General features: G+C 27.8%; 4 protein-coding genes across 7 annotated transcripts; 2 read left to right on the top strand and 2 right to left on the bottom strand.

The window, feature by feature from the left end:
* Positions 1 to 1,322: 1,322 nt before the first annotated feature.
* On the top strand, positions 1,323 to 7,512 carry LOC122712175 (uncharacterized protein CG7065-like). Its single transcript, XM_043931598.1, has 6 exons — positions 1,323 to 1,454; positions 2,917 to 3,026; positions 3,359 to 4,080; positions 4,276 to 4,379; positions 4,463 to 4,571; positions 4,791 to 7,512. Exons 2-6 carry the CDS (start codon positions 2,955 to 2,957, stop codon positions 7,510 to 7,512), a joined length of 3,729 nt encoding a protein of 1,242 aa, XP_043787533.1. The 5' UTR covers positions 1,323 to 1,454; positions 2,917 to 2,954.
* Positions 7,485 to 12,469, bottom strand: LOC122712176 (kinesin-like protein KIF3B). The gene is made up of 2 exons (XM_043931599.1): positions 12,059 to 12,469; positions 7,485 to 11,152 (listed from the first exon to the last, which is right to left on the bottom strand). Exon 2 carries the CDS (start codon positions 11,126 to 11,128, stop codon positions 8,951 to 8,953), a length of 2,178 nt encoding a protein of 725 aa, XP_043787534.1. The 5' UTR covers positions 11,129 to 11,152; positions 12,059 to 12,469; the 3' UTR covers positions 7,485 to 8,950.
* Positions 12,470 to 12,867: 398 nt separating this feature from the next.
* Positions 12,868 to 15,279, top strand: LOC122712187 (PAT complex subunit CCDC47). Its single transcript, XM_043931617.1, has 4 exons — positions 12,868 to 12,996; positions 13,340 to 14,336; positions 14,423 to 14,594; positions 14,677 to 15,279. Exons 2-4 carry the CDS (start codon positions 13,345 to 13,347, stop codon positions 14,914 to 14,916), a joined length of 1,404 nt encoding a protein of 467 aa, XP_043787552.1. The 5' UTR covers positions 12,868 to 12,996; positions 13,340 to 13,344; the 3' UTR covers positions 14,917 to 15,279.
* A 1,046-nt stretch (positions 15,280 to 16,325) lies between these two features.
* Positions 16,326 to 18,082, bottom strand: LOC122712189 (PI-PLC X domain-containing protein 2). Of its 4 annotated transcripts, none has more exons than XM_043931619.1 (3): positions 17,949 to 18,082; positions 17,444 to 17,874; positions 16,326 to 17,203 (listed from the first exon to the last, which is right to left on the bottom strand). In XM_043931619.1, the coding sequence occupies exons 2-3, from the start codon at positions 17,586 to 17,588 to the stop codon at positions 16,350 to 16,352; spliced, it is 999 nt and encodes a 332-aa protein (XP_043787554.1). In that variant the 5' UTR covers positions 17,589 to 17,874; positions 17,949 to 18,082; the 3' UTR covers positions 16,326 to 16,349. The 4 variants fall into 4 exon arrangements, with proteins under 4 accessions (XP_043787554.1, XP_043787556.1, XP_043787555.1 ...); XM_043931621.1 differs by having other exon boundaries at positions 17,444 to 17,547; positions 17,705 to 18,071; XM_043931620.1 differs by having other exon boundaries at positions 17,444 to 17,589; positions 17,705 to 18,071.
* Between the last annotated feature and the right edge of the window lie 20 nt (positions 18,083 to 18,102).

Genomic DNA, 18,102 nt, shown 5'->3' on the forward strand with positions numbered 1-18,102 from the left:
GAAAGTATCATTTTTACAGATTTTTCCCTGTTTTTAATCAAAAATTGATCTCAAATAGCTCAAATTGATTCTTCCAGTTAATCTTCAATTGAGACTTATTGCCAATATATTTCTAGGTAATTAGAAATTCTTTCTTTAATTTAATTTTATATGTAATTATTTTTTTATTTACAAAAATTATTTCTTGTTAACAATTAGATGTGTAAAAAAATATTATATATATAATATTTCATAGTTAGAAATATCATTTTTTTTAAAACAGGTATAGTAAATATAATATTGAAAAATCTATATATTTATTTTAAAATCATGGAAAATAAATAAAGAAAATTTGTATTTCAGAAGATTAAGAACAACTTCAGCTTTGAAATTGAATTCTAAAAGAATATAAAAGATTCAAATTTCACAAAGTTGTGATATAGTTTCTCAACATTCGTTTACAAAGGCAAACATTTCAAATAACTTTCCGATATTTTTGATCCACCGATATATCTCGGTTAAAATATTGGAAAACTTTATCATGGGTATCGTAGTTGGGTAAATAATAGAGTTTTAGAATACGATTTTCGCATCTCTGCTAGAATTTTTATAAAAAATTGAATTACGAATATAAAGTACATGCAACAATGCAACATTTTTATAATATATTATATTATTACTATAATTTAACTTTAGTAAAAATTCTTTAAATCTTTAAATAAAATTCATATTATACTTTTTATAATAATCGTATCTCTTAATTTGAATCGTTTTATTAATTATATTATTCGTATTATCTATTCGTATTACCTATAGAATAATACAAAATATTTTATAATACGAAGCAAACAATTAATTAAAATATTAAAAATAAAATTATAATTAAAATGAATAATTAATTTTTTTAATTTTTATAATTAAGTAATGATGAATTAAATAAATTTTTTTACCTTTAAGATTGTTTCATTGAGAATTTCAGTAGGATTTTTTGTAAATATTTTATTGTAATTAATATATAATAAGAAAATAAGATAAAATAAACAATAAAGAGAATAAAAAAGGAAAAAAATAAATTTTGTATTTTTTTTTTTCATCATTTATTTAAAATATATCTACATTCAACATCTATAAAATAACTTGATAATGGTTTTTTCATTCAAATGATGAAATTTAAAAATAATGAATTTTAAAAAAAGATGGTAAATCTCTAATGATAAATATGAATAAATTAATTCATATTTATCGAGCGTTGTAAAAACAGGAAAAATGTTTCGTTGATAATAATGTTTTCTACTAATACGACCTAAATACAATTAAACACGACTGGATACGGGCCAGTCATGCGCAAATCTGTTCTTGTTGAATATTTCTTTTTCGATATGGCCTCCAAAAGGTTTTATCGAAAACAAAATTAGAGAACCAAAAATCTACAAGAACAGAATTACTGAATGTGATCGTCGTTCATTGGTAATTTGGTAAGTCGAGCTTTCTTTTTATTTCTTTATTATAAGAGATTACGATTTAAGCGTAAAGTTGCCAAAAAAATAAAATTATATCGGTATAAAAGGAAGAAATTAATTAAAAATCAAGAGATCGCCATTTGACTATGATCGTTTAGTTGATAAAAATTATCATGCTAGTATAATCAATGTACTGCATTTTTATGCATAATCAGTAGAATAACCTTTTGGTTACGCGTATTACAGGTTGCTCCGAAATTTTCATCATGATTTCGTTACTCTTATTATGTTATTAGCTGAATATATAATTTATTTAAGTAAGCACCGCTTAATAAAAAGACACATTATTTATATAAATCCTATTTATTCTCCTATTACAATGAAACTCACAGCATTATTCGTATTAGCTGTGTTGATTCTATACATAACATGATTTTATTTTAACCTGAATGGTTATGTTTTTCTCTTTTATTATTATTCGCAAAGTTATTTTAAGTCTTAACTTTGCGTAATATTAGTGTCTTTGTATGGTGCATTTTGTTTAATGTTTTGTGGTATTTGTGCATTTTGGAAATATTATTGGAAATATGAAATTTCCTTTTATCGGTAAGTAGCTGGGGATTGATTCTTATACTCCAGCAAAATTATAGATAGTAATATTAGTGATAACAATAAGAATAATACTAATGATGATAATAATGATATAAATTCTTACATAAAAGAACAAATCTCTTTTAATAAAATCAATTCCTTTAGGAGCCCAATTACTCTTTAGAGTTATTAGCCTAAGATGTAAGTACATATATCAAATTTGATTTATTTTATAAAGTGTGTTATAAAAATTTACATATAAAATATATTTAAGAACTTGTGTTGGATTTTGTGTGTTGAAACACTCAATTCAGTGTTTTGCTATATATAATATAAATATTAAATATTAAGCTATTTGCTTTCAAATGCAAAGTTATGCTTAGTTTTTAATTTAAAATAAAATAAAACTATATTAATGGAAACTTTACATTTAAATAATGTTATATGTGTATATAAATTGTTTAAATACAATAGTATGTACAACATTAAATGGGTAAGTATAGTTCTTTAAAATTTGTAGCTTTACTATAATAAACTTTAAAAAAATATAAATAATAAATAGTTATAAATTAAATTGCTGCTGCAGGGTTGGCGTATAAAATAACATTATCATTCTATATAATTTCTGTAATAGATAATTAGTTAAATATTAGCTATAATAGTAATATCACTTCTATAATATTAATTCTTATATACTTTTAGATCAATTATAGATTTATTATTTATAATTAGAATTAAAAATTTATTTTTCCATATTATCAATGTTATGTATCATACAATTATTTATATATATTGTAACACTTTTTATTAAATTTTATAATTTTTGCCGGCCCTAATGTTGCATTGTTATCATTCTTAAACATCATTAGCACTTTTATATTTTCAGAAAGTACCGTGAGAATTTTTCATAGACTTGGGTCAACCATGCAAAACTTTGATGATCTAGACATAGAGGGACGCAATCCCTCACATTTATCAGAAGCAGATAAAGAAAAGGTAATATTAGAAAAATGTTTTGTAAAAATATTGTTATTTATAATGCTTAAAAACTTATTAATGCTTAAAAAATTTTCTAACAAATTTACAAAATTAAAATTCTATTCTAAATATATTGTAATACACATTTGTCAAAGTTAAATGTAAATATATGTATTTTATTTTTAAATTATTATATTAATTTTAATAATACTTAAACTTTGCAATGAAAATTCATGTTTTTCTATTAAAATAATTTTTATTAATTTTATCAAATTATATTTTTATATTCTGTGATATACTCTTGAAATGACAGTTATCTGTTCATTTTATGAGATATTTATATTTCACAGGAAGAATATGATCGAAAACGTTTAATGAGAAGTAGTGTCACTGCTGAAGATGGCACACTTAGACCTGTGTATTCTGAAACAGAAGATGGTGATATATGGTGTCATATATGTAATATTGCTTTATTTGGAGCTCATAAATTACTAAATCATAATACATGTAATCGTCACAAAATGAAATTAAATGAATGGCCATATCCAGTTTTATTATGGTCCAAACGATCAGACATTGTGAAAACAGCTCCACCTGTACAATCAACTGCCATTGGTGATGGTTTGGCACCTGGAGAACCAGTACCACCTGGTATGGAAGATCAAATAACTAGAACAACTACGATTCAGATGAGTCTGGATCGACATAGAAGTTCTCCACTTGTTGGTCTAGAATATTTACTTGAACTGGTTGATAATGATTCTTGTGAACCAAGTTATACATGTGTTTTGTGTGATAAACGAGGTGATCCTCGCACTGTTATGGCTCATATTGCCAGTTATAATCACAGAATAACTTATCTAAATAGACATTTTCCAACAATATCGCGAGCAATTACGGAATTACCGCGTACACCTAATTATAAACGTGGAGCTAATGAAATATCTGTGTTAGTGGCTAAGAAGATTGAAGAACGATTTGGAAGATTACAACCTCAATTAGTAGACAAGAATCAATTTGAAAAGAATAAAATGCAGTATATCAAGAGGGTCTATCAGGATTATCATTTTAGGTAAGTCATGATTTTTTTTTTTTTTTTTTTTCTCCTCACATTTTTCGCTTAACACAGTTGAGCGATATATGATGTGAGCACTTCAGTTCGCGATTTTACGAAAGTTTGTGAACGTGATTCAACAAAGTGCGCGCTAATGATCTTCATAATTTAATTTACTTTTCCTTAAAATCAATGGCTGTTTCCTACGTGCAGGGAAACGCCAGAGTTAACATTTATGGATGTTTACGATGTGCGATGGGTAACAAACTTTGAAGAGAAGATGGCAGAAATGACTGGTAATAGTAATTCAAAGAAAGGTGAGTATACGATAATTTATATTTCTAATATATAGTATTTGTGTTTCTGTAAGTATTCAATTATTGAATAATCTTGTATCAAGATTCTCAACCTACCGATGAGAAGCAAGACGATAAACATAAAAGTGAAGATAAGAAAATTGAGAAATCATCTCCGAAGAAAACAGATTCAAAATCAGATACTACTAAATCGTAAGTGAATAATTTATCTTCGAACGTTAATTTCGCATATATAAGAATTTGATTTAGCAAAATTTAATATTTTTACTATTATCTAATTTTGTTCATTTAAATATATTTGATAAATAATATATGTATGGAAAAATATACGAATATAATCTTATTCCTCCCTCCATTAATTGTTCATTCAAAATTAAATGTTGAATCGATTTTTTATCCTTTTTTTTCTAGGGGTTTCAAGATCCGTATTCTCACGAGGGATAAATTAAATATCCGCAAACCTTTAGATAAAGATGAAGAAAACATGAAAAAATCCCCCAAACGACCCTCTGACGAGACGAAATCTCTCTCGTCACTTTCGAGTATATCAAGTAGTCCGTCGCCATCGCGTTCGAGATCACGATCACCTATTCGTAGTCGTAAGGCCAGTTCGGTAGATAAAAGTGGGAAATACCGTAGTAAATCGCGATATTCACGAGATCGTACGCGTTCAAGAACTCGTTCCCGTTCACGTTCTCCAGAACCACTCAGAGAACGAGATAAATGGGATAAATATCGAGAACAAATCAGACGTGCTGAAGAAACGCTTGATCGTGCATTAAAGTTTCATGAAAAAAATCCAGAGAAGCATCCGTCTTATCCTGATGAATGGAAAAAGTTTTGGAATAGACGATATAAAGAATTGCAAGCTGAAGGCAAAGATCCAAGTAAACATGACTTTAAACCGGAATGGATTGAATTTTGGAACAAAAGAATGCGTGAAATCCATAATGAACAATTACAACAGAGAAAAGAAGAGATCAGGAAGCGATTAGAATTACCGGAAGATAAACCACCGGAAAAATGGATTCCATCAAACAGACGCGAGAGGTCGCCAAAAAGAAGTCGTCATCGTGTGGAAAGCGATGATGAAGTAGAGTATGTTGGTACGAAAACGATTAAAACAGATTATTATGATCGTCATGAGATGAGAGAACGTGATTACGCGTATTCTTCATACATGCGTGGAAGGGGTAGTATGTATAGAAGCAGTTATTATCCTCGAGGTATTCCACCCCGCACAAGACCGATACATTACGCAACACCGTACCCAGTAAAAGATAAATCTCCAAGTCCAATGCCAGATGAAGTATTAACCGAGGATTTAGAAGTGGTTGGTTTATTACGATTACTTACAGCACTTGAGGGCCAATTAGGCTCTCTTGGACCGAAAATAGTATCTCTTCTTTCAAAAGCGTTAGCTGCAGAAAAGGCGAAACCTAATTCTGCCGAAGAATTATTATATGATGAAGAAGTGAGTGTATTATTTGAAACAGTGAAGGAGAAACTAAAGGGTCAGCTATTCGCAGGAATGATAGAAAAAATGGCGATAACGCCAACGAAAACTGCGATACAAAATATTGCTCAATTATTGCATAAAGCAACAGAAAATAAAAAGAAAATGGAAGAAGAGAAGAAAAAACGGGAATTAGAAGCTGCTAGATCGACGAATTATTTATCTAGAACAGTTTATCCAAGGCCAGTCGAGATAATTACACCTGCGATTAAATCTGAACCTGTTAGCGTGCCTGGTGTCGGAACTGTAGACAAAGTAGCTATAGCTCAACAAATAGCAGCTGCTTTAGTAGCACAAGGTAGATCTAATGTATCACAAGAAGAGCTAGAAACTCTTATTAATGCTGTTGTTGGAATGGCCGAAGCATCTAAAAATTCTGACAAACTAGTAACTACTGCAGATTTTGTTAAAGGATTATCAAGTGGTAATAATTCTCTTCCTCAGGCTACATCAGCTGTATCCACAACTTCAACAACAATAGATACAGTGGAACGTCAAACTTCTAGAATGGAAAGCCTATCGGATACAGATTTGAAATCGCTTTTACAAAACTTCAAAGACTTAAGTACTCAAGAACAACACGGACTTATTAATTTCTTAAAAAAATTAGAAATAACTGATCCAGTTCGAGTAGAAAAATTAAGAGCATTCGTTAATTTAGGTACAACACCAATAACATCTACAGCACCAAAATTAAAATCTCCAACGCCAGAAAAAGTGGAAATTACTGCTAAATCAAATAGAACTATTTCACCTTTCTCTATACGTAAAGGAACTCAAAATCTTGTGGAGGAAGAAGATAAATGGAAGCCTAAGATAGATATGTTTGCAAATGATGACGAGGAAGAACAACAAACTAAAAATGAGAATGAAGATAAGAAAACGAAGTTAGATCTATCAGATGACGATGATGATTACACATTTGAGGATATATATAAGGCAGCGGACAAAAATGTTAGCGAGAATGAAAAAGCAAAGAAAAAATCACGAGGGTTTTCGAAATCATTGTCAAATTCGCCAAGATCATGGACGCGTTCTCATTCACGTTCGAGATCACGTTCTCCGGTAAGATCGAAAGAATTAACAAAAACCAATGATCCAAATGCAATTTTAAATGAAACCAAGCGATTAATAGCTAACATAATGGGTGATCTTCCAAATAAGTATGTGCCAAAATCGCACCTGCCATTAACAAATGAAAATACCGAACAAAATATGACGAAACCTGTAGAGCCAATGTCTAATACATCGACGGCTCCAGTTTCAAATTTTTATAATCAAGAATATGTTCAAAATAATCAACAATCTTGCTCCCGTCCACAAGGACCTTCTTTAAGTTACCCGAACATGTCCAATCAACAATTCCAGAATTATCCTTCTCAAGTATATAGTGGTAACCAGGGTTACATGGACAATAGTTATAATTACCAAGGTTACGGTAGTCTAGGAAATCAGGGTCAATACAGTGGACCGTCCATGACATCGAATCAATATCCGACTCAACAAAATTATGATGGATCAGCTTATGCTGGCCCAACTACAGGTCATTCTAATTATCCACAACAACCACAACAGCAACAGTACGGAAATTATGTGCAACAACAGCGTTTTTATTAAAATGACATTCAACTTAGGATCATTTAGTATATATGGAACTTTTACATAATTGTAAATTGATTTGTAATTGTTATTGGACTAGTTTTTACCTTAGACACTATTTTAGTGTCTAGTGGAAATGTTTAAATGTTACTAGTTCAAAAATCTTAATTAAGGTCTAGAAATGACCAGGATTCTATTGCGTTTCTAATTTAATCAAATTGTAAATACGTTTTAATATTTGTTATGTATCATTTCATTATTATGTTAAACGGAAGTATCCTGATCATTTCTATGAGGAAGAAGAAAAAGAAAAGTTGAAAATACGCTTATTTCATTGTCACAGGATTTCCCAATGAATTTCATATTGAATTTCATACAATTGTAGTTCTCCAACACGCATAAAAAATTTGTTTCCTTATCATTTTTATACGTTTATAATTACGCGTCTCGTTCTCTATGGTAACGAGACATTAAAATGTATTAAAGGAATGTTGAAATTTTTTTTGAAGTGTAGAAGAAAGTGAATGTGGATTTTTAATGATGGTGTGTTTAAAAAATGATATCAACGGGATAAAAGTAAGTAAAAAGAAAAGAAACTTGAAACGAAAAAAGACAATTTTAATCTGAATTACAGTTTTATAATTCTGATTTTGATTTAATTTTATTAATTAGTATTATGTTTATAATTGTCATCATCTTTATAATTTAGCAGTTTCAGATACGTGTGATAAAATCAAAGGAGTCGAAAGTAACAATGTTATTTTTACAAGCACTTTTAATGTTTAAAGAAATATATATATATATATATAATAATAATAATAATATATATATATATAATAGCAAGAATAATTATGTGTAATTTTTCAATAAAAAAAAGTTGTAAAAGATCATTAGAGCAAATGAGTAAACAATAACCTTAATTTGTAAATATTTTTAAGGGTGTAGTTTTTCATGTTTCCATTAAACGATAAAGAAACATTTTCTTTTAATATTCAATGATAGTATTAATATTATATATATTAATATTATAAATTTACAAATTTAACTGTATAAAAAAAAAATTATATTTTTTTTAATATCTCATAATTTCCATATTAAATGAATATAAATTGAAACAAAAAACAATTATGTGAAACATACACATTCCAGTCTTCATGAACGAATAGGAATTTAACTTGACAATTATTTTATATTTTATTAATGCAAATAATGAAATAATCAATATACTAATACCATGTGGCTGCACAATGCACATTGACTAGAGGATTATAGAGATTTCGAATATTTCGCGCTTATCGATACACACAGAATACCATGTGACGTATCACAACAAATTATATAATTATACATATATATATATATATATATAAATTAATCAAACAAAGCTCAAAATGCGATTCGTACAATATTTACACATTTCTTTACAGATTTTTACTGGAACGTATTGAAAAATTTCCTACTTCGGTACAAGACCTCTCGTCTTTGGATAAACCGGTGCTGGGATTTGCGGTATTTTTCCAACGCTTTTAGGTCGTATTTTCGCGGATTGTAAACGTGGTTTTGATCTAAGTTTTGCACTAGAGGCATCCACATCGATGTCACCTTCGTCTCGTAACGCTTCTTCAAGTACAGCTTGAATTGTAGGTGCGATTACGGGCCCTTGATAATCCAATGTTGTTCTAGCAGGCATATCTAGATCTAAATTCAATATATTTTCACCCGCATAACGACAACCTCTTCCCATAGCTAGTGCAATTCGTGCATATTCTGAAACGGGCCTACGGGCACCAGGAATTGATGTAGGTCTCTTAATCAAGTCTATACTGGATGGTTCTGGTTCTTTTACTATCCAACAATCTTCCTCTTCATCGAGATGGATTCTAGATAAAATCTTATTCTTTTCTTCTTCAGGAATGAAATTTTCTATTATAAGATATTTCAATTTTAATTCTTTCATTAATTCATGCTGAGTTTGTTCCAAATCTCTTCTATCTCTATTGAAATCATTAGTAACATCTTCCAATTCTTGCTTTAAAACTTGTAATTTATTGAAACATTTTCTAAGCTTCCTTGATTTCACATCTACTTCCTGTTGCAAATTTGAATAAGTTTCTTTCACACCTAACATTGTAAGCTCTTCATCTTCAAGTTTTTGTTGCATTTCGACTTCTCTTTTCTTTCTCTCGGCTATTTCGGCTGCTTTCTGTTCTAATGCTCTCTGTTGTTCATTAGTATGGTCAATGATATTTTTTCCACCGCAAAGCATTTTACTTTCCAAATCTTTTATTCTCATTATAAGTGTTTCTGTCTCTTGTTTCTCAGCTTTCAACTGTTCTGCGATTAATTTCTTATCCGTTTCTATTTTATTATCTTCACCTCGACTGTCTTCCGTTTCAGATTCGGATTCTACAGTTTCATCTTCCTTCTTCCTCTTTGATTTCTTTTTCCGTTTTTGCACCATACCTTTTTGTGCCAATTTCTCTTTCAATCGGCCAATTTCTTCCTGATATTGTCTCAATAACGCATCTTTTGGATCTTCGTTTATTCTTGGTTTATTCTTAATATTTTTGGCTCGATTCGCATATCGTAACGTTGTTAATGTTTCCTCATAATTATAACTCGCTGGTCCAATGTTGGCAACCATGATAGTCTTCGAATTCCCGCCTAAAGAATCCTGCAGCAACCGTGTCAACTTGGAATCTCTATACGGTACGTGTGTCGTTTTACCGTCAACTAGAGCTGAAATCACATTTCCTAACGCTGATAAGCTTAAGTTGATCTTACTCGCTTCTTTAAGTCTCTCTCCGGAGGACCCAGTTTTACTTTGCCTTTCACTACCTGCCAAATCTACCAAATTTAGACGACCAACTCTGATTCCACCGGTATCTCCGATCGATCCCATTTCAATGGTAATCAAAAATATCGCGTGCGATCTCGAGCTATGTTCATTCATATTTGTTGCACCTATAGTTCTATTCTGATTTCCAGTATTCATCAATTGTTGAATCTCAACAGCGCTTTTGCATACAGAAGTGGATAGATCTTTAACGAACACACCAATGTCCGGTTTCTCTTTTAACTCAAATCTAAGACTCTGATCAGGTTGCAAAAGGTCGCGAATCTCTTCCTGATATATTTCAAGGTAACTGGCACGTACCAAATACTGCATATTCTCGGATCTGCCTATGTGATTAAAAATATGCTCAAACGATCGTGGAATTACGCCACGCCTCTCGTGATCAGTCTTCAAACCTTCCATTGTATATGTTTTCCCAGTGCCAGTTTGCCCATATGCGAAAATAGTGCCGTTGAAACCATCGAGAACCGAAGATACCAATGGTCTGACCGTCTCTTCGTAAAGATCTTGTTGACTGGAATTCCAGTCGTAGACTGCATCAAATGTAAAAACTTTCACATTGTCGCTAGAAGGATCATCTCGTGGATGACGTATCTCGACCACTCCTCTCGATGGGAATACATCAACCACACGCATATAGCCACGGGCCAGTTCCTTCTCGTCCATCGGTCTGCAACGCACGACCACCTGAACGCACTGGGTCACAACATCCGCTGAACCACTCGACTTCATACTCTTCTTTTTCCAGGTTTTTAACTGATTATCCGACTTATCCATGTTGATGGCCAATGCAACTTTTACCTACATAATGAGAGAAATGTAATGATAAGCCGATTTACTTAGAATTTTCCACGTACCGATTTGCAAAATAATTCCTCACTACTTTATAAAACTGGAAAATTATAAAAAAATATCACAAAAGAAAGTAATCATTGATTTTGTAAAGAAAATAATCAATCTCATATATATGAATAAATAAAGGATTTATGAAACAAAATGTAATATCTGATTTATTTATAAATTTTTTTTTAAACTCTATAATCAATTTTATTTAATTATAAAGAAGAAAAAAGTTATGATAAATTAATTTTTTCATTTTAATCTGCTATTAATAAAATAATAAAATAATATAGTGATAAAGAAAAATAAAAATTTAAAACATAATAAACATAAGATATGTGATTTTTAAATCACATGGCATTATAGAAATAAATTAATTCTAAATTTAATTCTTTTCAATAATTGTTGTCCATTAATGGAGAATGAAACGCCGGTTGACATAACTGTTTGTATTTGAACGATTTTTTTTTTAATGCATGGGAAGTTGTATAAGTTTTATTGCATAGTCATTGATTAATCGATACATTTATCAATAATTTTAATAATTATTTCAGAAACACTGATAACACTAGTAATGACAAATATTAACTAATTTGTTCGTTGTTAATTATCAAATAAATAAAAAAATGAATAATAAAAAAGAATAATTTTTTTTCTAAAAAATGCGAAATGATCTTTTAAATATTTAACAAAAAGCTTTCTTGATTTTTCATTTTAAATATTTTTGTATTAAATATTAAGTATTTCGATTATGCTCTGTCAATTTTAATGGAAGAAAAAAACGAAAGTTCAACATGTACACCTTAACCAAACATTATATGACACATTCTAAATACCGCGATATATTTTTTTTTATAATATACTTACCTTTTCAAATTTTTAAACACGATGAATGTATGCAAAATAAGAAACGTTACTATAAAAGAACAATGATTTTTCGTTGTATCCGCATGTTACCCTCGTCTGCAAAGTATTGATCCATTGTTTGCTTTCTAGGATTTATACTAACAACGCGCGTTGTTTTTATTTCCACTTGTTTGAACGTTCCAAATTGCGAATCGCTATGAATCTTCACTTCAGTTACAGTTCGATGTTCAAGTAATCATTAAAACCATATACAACACATTGCAATAAAATACAGAAACAACTGCATCACATTTTGACAGCAAAAAGCCATTACAGTCAAGCGTGCGCAATGAAGTTCCCTCATTCGTTTCCACGGACTTACTGAATCGATCTCTCGCCTGACCATTGAATATGTTTCTTAAGATAGTCATATTGAACTTGATAATTTACAATAAGAAATTTACTTTATCGACAAATTATATTTTTAATTTTTAATTCATTTAAAAAAGTTTACGTTAAAAAAATTCGTATGTATATGATATTAATTTATATTATCTAATTTCTTGTTTACTTAATATGTAAATAAAATTATATCTTTCTATTTTTTTAAAGCAAATATTAATTTATTTTTTCAAAATAAAAATTTTAATTTTTTTAAATTTTTAATATATTTTATAAAAATAAATTGTTATATATATATATATATATATATATATATATATATATATACAATATAATAAAAATCATCATTTTTTTTTTTTTTTTCTGTTAGAACGAATATTTGATTAAGGAAATGACATATATATATATTTCTTGAAGAGTTTCGTGGCATGCAATGCAAGTCACTTCTTCGAAAGGGTGTTGTGATAGTGTTATTTCATACAAACATTGTTATATTTAATTAATAAGTGAAATCAATGTTGAAAAACTGGAACTATTTTATATAAATTGATAGTGAAGTTAGTTTAATACATTAAATCGATAAATAAAAAATTTTGTACATAAAATTACTATAATAAAAGTTTTGTCAAATATATGATATTTTACTGTAAAATTATATATATTTCTGGAAATTTTACAATTTCATTTTATACAAATTATACAATTCATTTAAAATTAATTCACACATAATTAATTTAAATTATTTACAGTTAATATAAAATACTATATCACTTACTAATGCATATTACTTATAATTACTATTTTTCGAACAAAATAAATAGGATTATGTTTCATTAAGTTATATATATATNAAATTTATCATTTTAAAATAACAATAATTTATTATTGTTTTTGTTTCAGACAAAATGAAATTGTGGTTAGTTGTACTTCATATCGTTTTAGTTGCAACCAATATATGGGTCATAGCACATTTTCATGAAGAACTTCCTGAAGATAATGAATTTGCTGAGTTTGAAGATTTTGAAGAAGAAAAAACAAGTCAAACAATTAATGACCGTAATACAGAACATCTTCAAGAATCAAATAATAACCAAGATTTTGAAGAAGATGATGTTTTAATTGTTGATGGTGATAGTGAATTTGATCATTTTCAAGATGAAGAAGAATTTGAAGGATTAGATGCAGCTGGAGGAAATGCAGGACCAAAAAGTGATGAACCATCTACTTTAACAATTACAAAAATACCACTTCATTTACGTGCAAGATGGGATAGTTTTTACTTAGAAATATTAACAATCATTGGATTATTAGTATATTTCATTAATTATATAGCAGGGCGTTCCAAAAATGCCCACATAGCAGAACTATGGCTCATAGAGCATAAACAGCTTTTGCTAGATAATTTTTCTCTTGTTGGTGATACAGGAAAATCAAATGAAGATACATCTGAAAATGGTTTGGTAAAAGAAAGTCAATCTCATTATAGTTTATATTGCTCAGGAAGAATTGGATGTGATTCCATGTTAATTGAATTGAAATTAATTAAAAGACAAGATTTAGTTGCAGTATTAGCACAGCTTGTACGGCCTCAAAATGATCAAGCCCATATACGTGTAGAATTAGCAAAAGAGGAAACAGATAATTTTGTATTAGCAATTGCTACAAAAAAAACTGCTATGCATTTAGTACGTGATATGGCTGATATTAGCGTTTATTGTCCAGAAAAGAGACCAGGAGAAAAATTTGGTCTTCCATCAGGTTTCTATGTAATGTCTGAAATTGCTGAAGCAGCATCAGCTATTTTAGATACAAGAGTTCTACAAGCATTTTCAAAGTTTGCACCATATATAGATTATATACATATTAGTGATCAATTTAGTGGTCCTAAACAACAAGAGTAAGTGATAACGAATGCATTTTATTTAAAGAATATCTTTTTTTATTTTTATGATTTAATATACTTTACTTTTATTTTTATTTAAGAGATACAACTCAATTAACAATGCCTGAAGTAAAAAGAGTTTTACTTGTTGGATTAAACATAACTATTAAAGGACGGACTACTAATGCAGAAGGTCAAGAAAAACTAAAACTTCTTTTACAATTAACATTTTACTTATTAGATAAATTACGTCGTTTTAAATTATCTAAAGAGGTTTGTTCATATTTTATTTTTTTTTAAATTATATTATCTTTATATATGATGTGATCTTATATTGTACTTTCATTTTATTTAGGGTAAAAGTAAAGCGGATAAAAATAGATTAAGAGTAGAAGAAGCATTCTTAAAAATAACTCATGCAGCTAGAGCTGAAGCAGCAGCACAGCGTAGAGAAGAACGTCGTAGAGCTGAAAAAGAACGTATACTACAAGAAGAAGATCCTGATAAACAAAGAAAATGGGAAGAAAAAGAACAACGAAGACTTGCTAAAAAACGAGCACCCAGAATGAAACAACTTAAGGTTAAAGCATTATGACCAAATAAAATTAATTATAGAGAATTTGTTGAAATTTCTGAAGAGCTATAAGTTGCTCAATTGAACTGCCTATTTAGTTTAACTCATATAGTGAAATTATATTATTTCATTCATCTTTACATATTTTTGAACTATAAAATTTTCAATAAATGATTTTTAATTATTATAAAAATTATAGGTAGATTGCATACTTAAAATTGATAATTACTTATATATTTTTTTGTTCTTAATTTGTGATATGTAATGTAATATATATCTTCATTTTGTTTTCATATTGAAAGTATATCATTACTGTTATGTATTTATTTTATGTCATAATTATTGTAACTTAAATAAGTTATAAACTGGACATAAAATCTTAGAAAAATTTCTTTTGATTTGATAAAAATAGAACAATATATTATTAATATATTAATTTACAATTTTAATATTATTTATTATATAATTTTTTTTTAAATTCATCTTTTTATGTCATGACTTTTTAACTAAATATGTACACGATAACCCATAACATATAAAACAATTCTGTTATATATATATATATTATTTTAATTATAAATCGTATATCAAGATATATATAAATAATCATATATTTAAAATATATACTTTTCATTAAATTAAATTCTATTATTATAATATGCAGGGCAATATATTTTCCATGTACAAGATGAAATTATATATTTCTTTAAACTATCTTTAAAATTATTAGAAGTAAAAAAAAATCTTATTTTAGTCTTCTAATAATTTTAAAGATCTTTTAAAAGATTCTGCCTAATTGTATGAAACATGCAAAATAATTAAAATCAAATGGAACAAATGAGAATAGAAAAATATAAATTAATGGAACAAAAAAAAATTAAGAATATAAAAGAATAAAATAAATTCATATAAAATTTATATTTATTTATATATTGATTCATATATCATATAATATCAATTGAATGCAACATTTAAATAAGTTATATATTAATAATTATTATTTAAATAAATTGTGTGTTTAATGAATATAGAAAAATGTAAACTCATTTTAAATTTTAAATTAATTTTAAATTGCTTAAATATATATAAATATTATTTTGAAAATATTTTTTCAACTAATTTTTTAATATTATATTTGTACAATTCAAAATTTTAAAAAAATAATGTACAATATTGCAGCAATTCATATTATAAGAAAGAATATTGTTATTGAACAAAAATTACAGAAAAATAAAAACATTTAGATTTTTAAAGAAATAATGTGAGCATAAATTTATTATAGTATTTATTATATATACAAATAAATATTTCTTTAAATATAAAATAAATTTTTCATTAAAAATATATGATAAAAGATAATTTTTAAAATAATTTATCACAACCAGTTTGCATTGAAATTGTAAATTTCATATTTATCTTGTATATAAGTATTCAAGTACAAAATATTTCATAAATTATTGTAAGTCAAAAATTTTCTTATTGCTATCAATAACTGTCTTACAAAATAAAAAATTGTTATCAGATATAAAATCAGCTATAATGATATTTAAACCACCACGACCAGGTCGCTTGTGATTTATCCAAAGAAGAATTGCTTTTTGACATAATGGTATTAAATCTCTCTGTAATGTTCCACATAAATGTTTCAATATATATGAAATATCAGGAGTTAAAAGACATTGTGATATAAAACCGATTTCCAATGGCCGCGCTTTTAATTTTATATCTAAAAAATCTATAAGTTCGTTAACGCGAACAGTATTAGGCCATGGAGTGCGCCACAAACAACTTGGCCATAAATTTGAATAATTTTGTGCAAATACATTTCTATAAATAACGATTACTTGATATTTTTCTAGATTAAGCCAATTTAATGTTATATGATCAAACATAGAAGCTACGGGACACAATTTCGTCTGAAATATTCGAAAAATTGTTTCAACAAGATGAGAATGATCCATTTCTGAGAACGAATAGAAATGCTGAAAATCTAAGATTACAATTTCATTATTATGGAAAGATAGCCATTCTGCTATTTCTTGTAATGGTTGATATATTTTCGATCCATATAAACCATGAACAAAATAAATATTTGCATCTGTTGGCTTGGTTGCAACACGTAAATCCAGATATCGTATTCCACCATTGAGCTGATCCTTAATATTTTCATGTTGTGTAATAGACCAATTAAAAATAATGGGTTTTGAGACGAATGAACAATAGCGACCAAAAGCTCTGATATATTTTGGTTCATCGGGTCCCACATCATTATGTCGCTTTATGGTATAAGTCATCGTATCATGAGAACCTATTAAGAGTTATCAATTCGTGTTAACATTGATAACTAAATTTATTACTTTGAGGTCAATTTAATCATACAATATAATTTTAAAATTATTTTAATTTATTAATATATAATCAATTTTAATTAATTCTGATTTAATAACACTAAAAAAATTTTTTTAATTCAAATGAATATAAATTTTATATCATAGAATTTAGTTTAAAATATAATTTTCATAAAATAAGAAAATATTTTGAAACTTACCGGGTATTGCCAAATATATTATGGGAAGATTTTTCAAAGCTTCCGGCAGTTGAGTCATCCAGTATTCTAGTTCTTTGTTTAAAATAATATTGTTTCGTTTTGATCTATGTAAAACATTGTCAGTGTCTTTCATTTCGTATTCCATACTATTTTATTTTTAGTGTTGGTTACGTAGTGATTTTTTTTAATGAATTTATATAATGAAAAAATAAATGATGATGTAGGTGTATATAATGAAAGATGTAGGTGTATATTACCTACAATCAAGTGACGCGTCAGTTGATGTTCTCCATCCTTTATAGGTTTTTTCAAATTAACGTTCCCACGGTGATGTATTAATCACCTTGCATCTTCTTCCGACACAGAAATGAACGGTATAGATTCATAAAACTTAACCTCATTTAGTCATTTGATTATCCTATCCCTCTTTCCTACAATAAGGAAGTTAACTGCACGAGTTTATTACAACATAATATTGCTGACATGATATTGGTAACATACTTACATCATATTTATTTATTCAGTGAAAGTTGCAAATTATTGTAACTTCATAAAATTTATATTGAAATTATAATATATATATATTTATTATAGCATATTTTTATGAATAAAATTGTAAGATGATTCTTTTCATTAAATAAAATAAAGTTTAAAAATAT

Source organism: Apis laboriosa, unplaced genomic scaffold (genome assembly GCF_014066325.1).
Source record: "Apis laboriosa isolate Shangri-la unplaced genomic scaffold, ASM1406632v1 scaffold19_cov150, whole genome shotgun sequence".
In the NCBI taxonomy this organism is placed as follows: Eukaryota; Metazoa; Arthropoda; class Insecta; order Hymenoptera; family Apidae; genus Apis; species Apis laboriosa.

Excerpts from the sequence above, each read along its gene's own strand:
- LOC122712175 (XM_043931598.1), top strand. The coding sequence starts at position 2,955 with ATGCAAAACTTTGATGATCTAGACATAGAGGGACGCAATCCCTCACAT. Across the intron at positions 3,027-3,358 it reads CAGAAGCAGATAAAGAAAAG|GAAGAATATGATCGAAAACG; the intron begins GTAATATTAGAA and ends TATATTTCACAG. Across the intron at positions 4,572-4,790 it reads AAATCAGATACTACTAAATC|GGGTTTCAAGATCCGTATTC; the intron begins GTAAGTGAATAA and ends TTTTTTTTCTAG.
- LOC122712176 (XM_043931599.1), bottom strand. The coding sequence starts at position 11,128 with ATGGATAAGTCGGATAATCAGTTAAAAACCTGGAAAAAGAAGAGTATG.
- LOC122712187 (XM_043931617.1), top strand. The coding sequence starts at position 13,345 with ATGAAATTGTGGTTAGTTGTACTTCATATCGTTTTAGTTGCAACCAAT. Across the intron at positions 14,337-14,422 it reads AGTGGTCCTAAACAACAAGA|AGATACAACTCAATTAACAA; the intron begins GTAAGTGATAAC and ends TTTTTATTTAAG. Across the intron at positions 14,595-14,676 it reads GTTTTAAATTATCTAAAGAG|GGTAAAAGTAAAGCGGATAA; the intron begins GTTTGTTCATAT and ends CATTTTATTTAG.
- LOC122712189 (XM_043931619.1), bottom strand. The coding sequence starts at position 17,588 with ATGGAATACGAAATGAAAGACACTGACAATGTTTTACATAGATCAAAA. Across the intron at positions 17,204-17,443 it reads AATATATTTGGCAATACCCG|GTTCTCATGATACGATGACT; the intron begins GTAAGTTTCAAA and ends AACTCTTAATAG.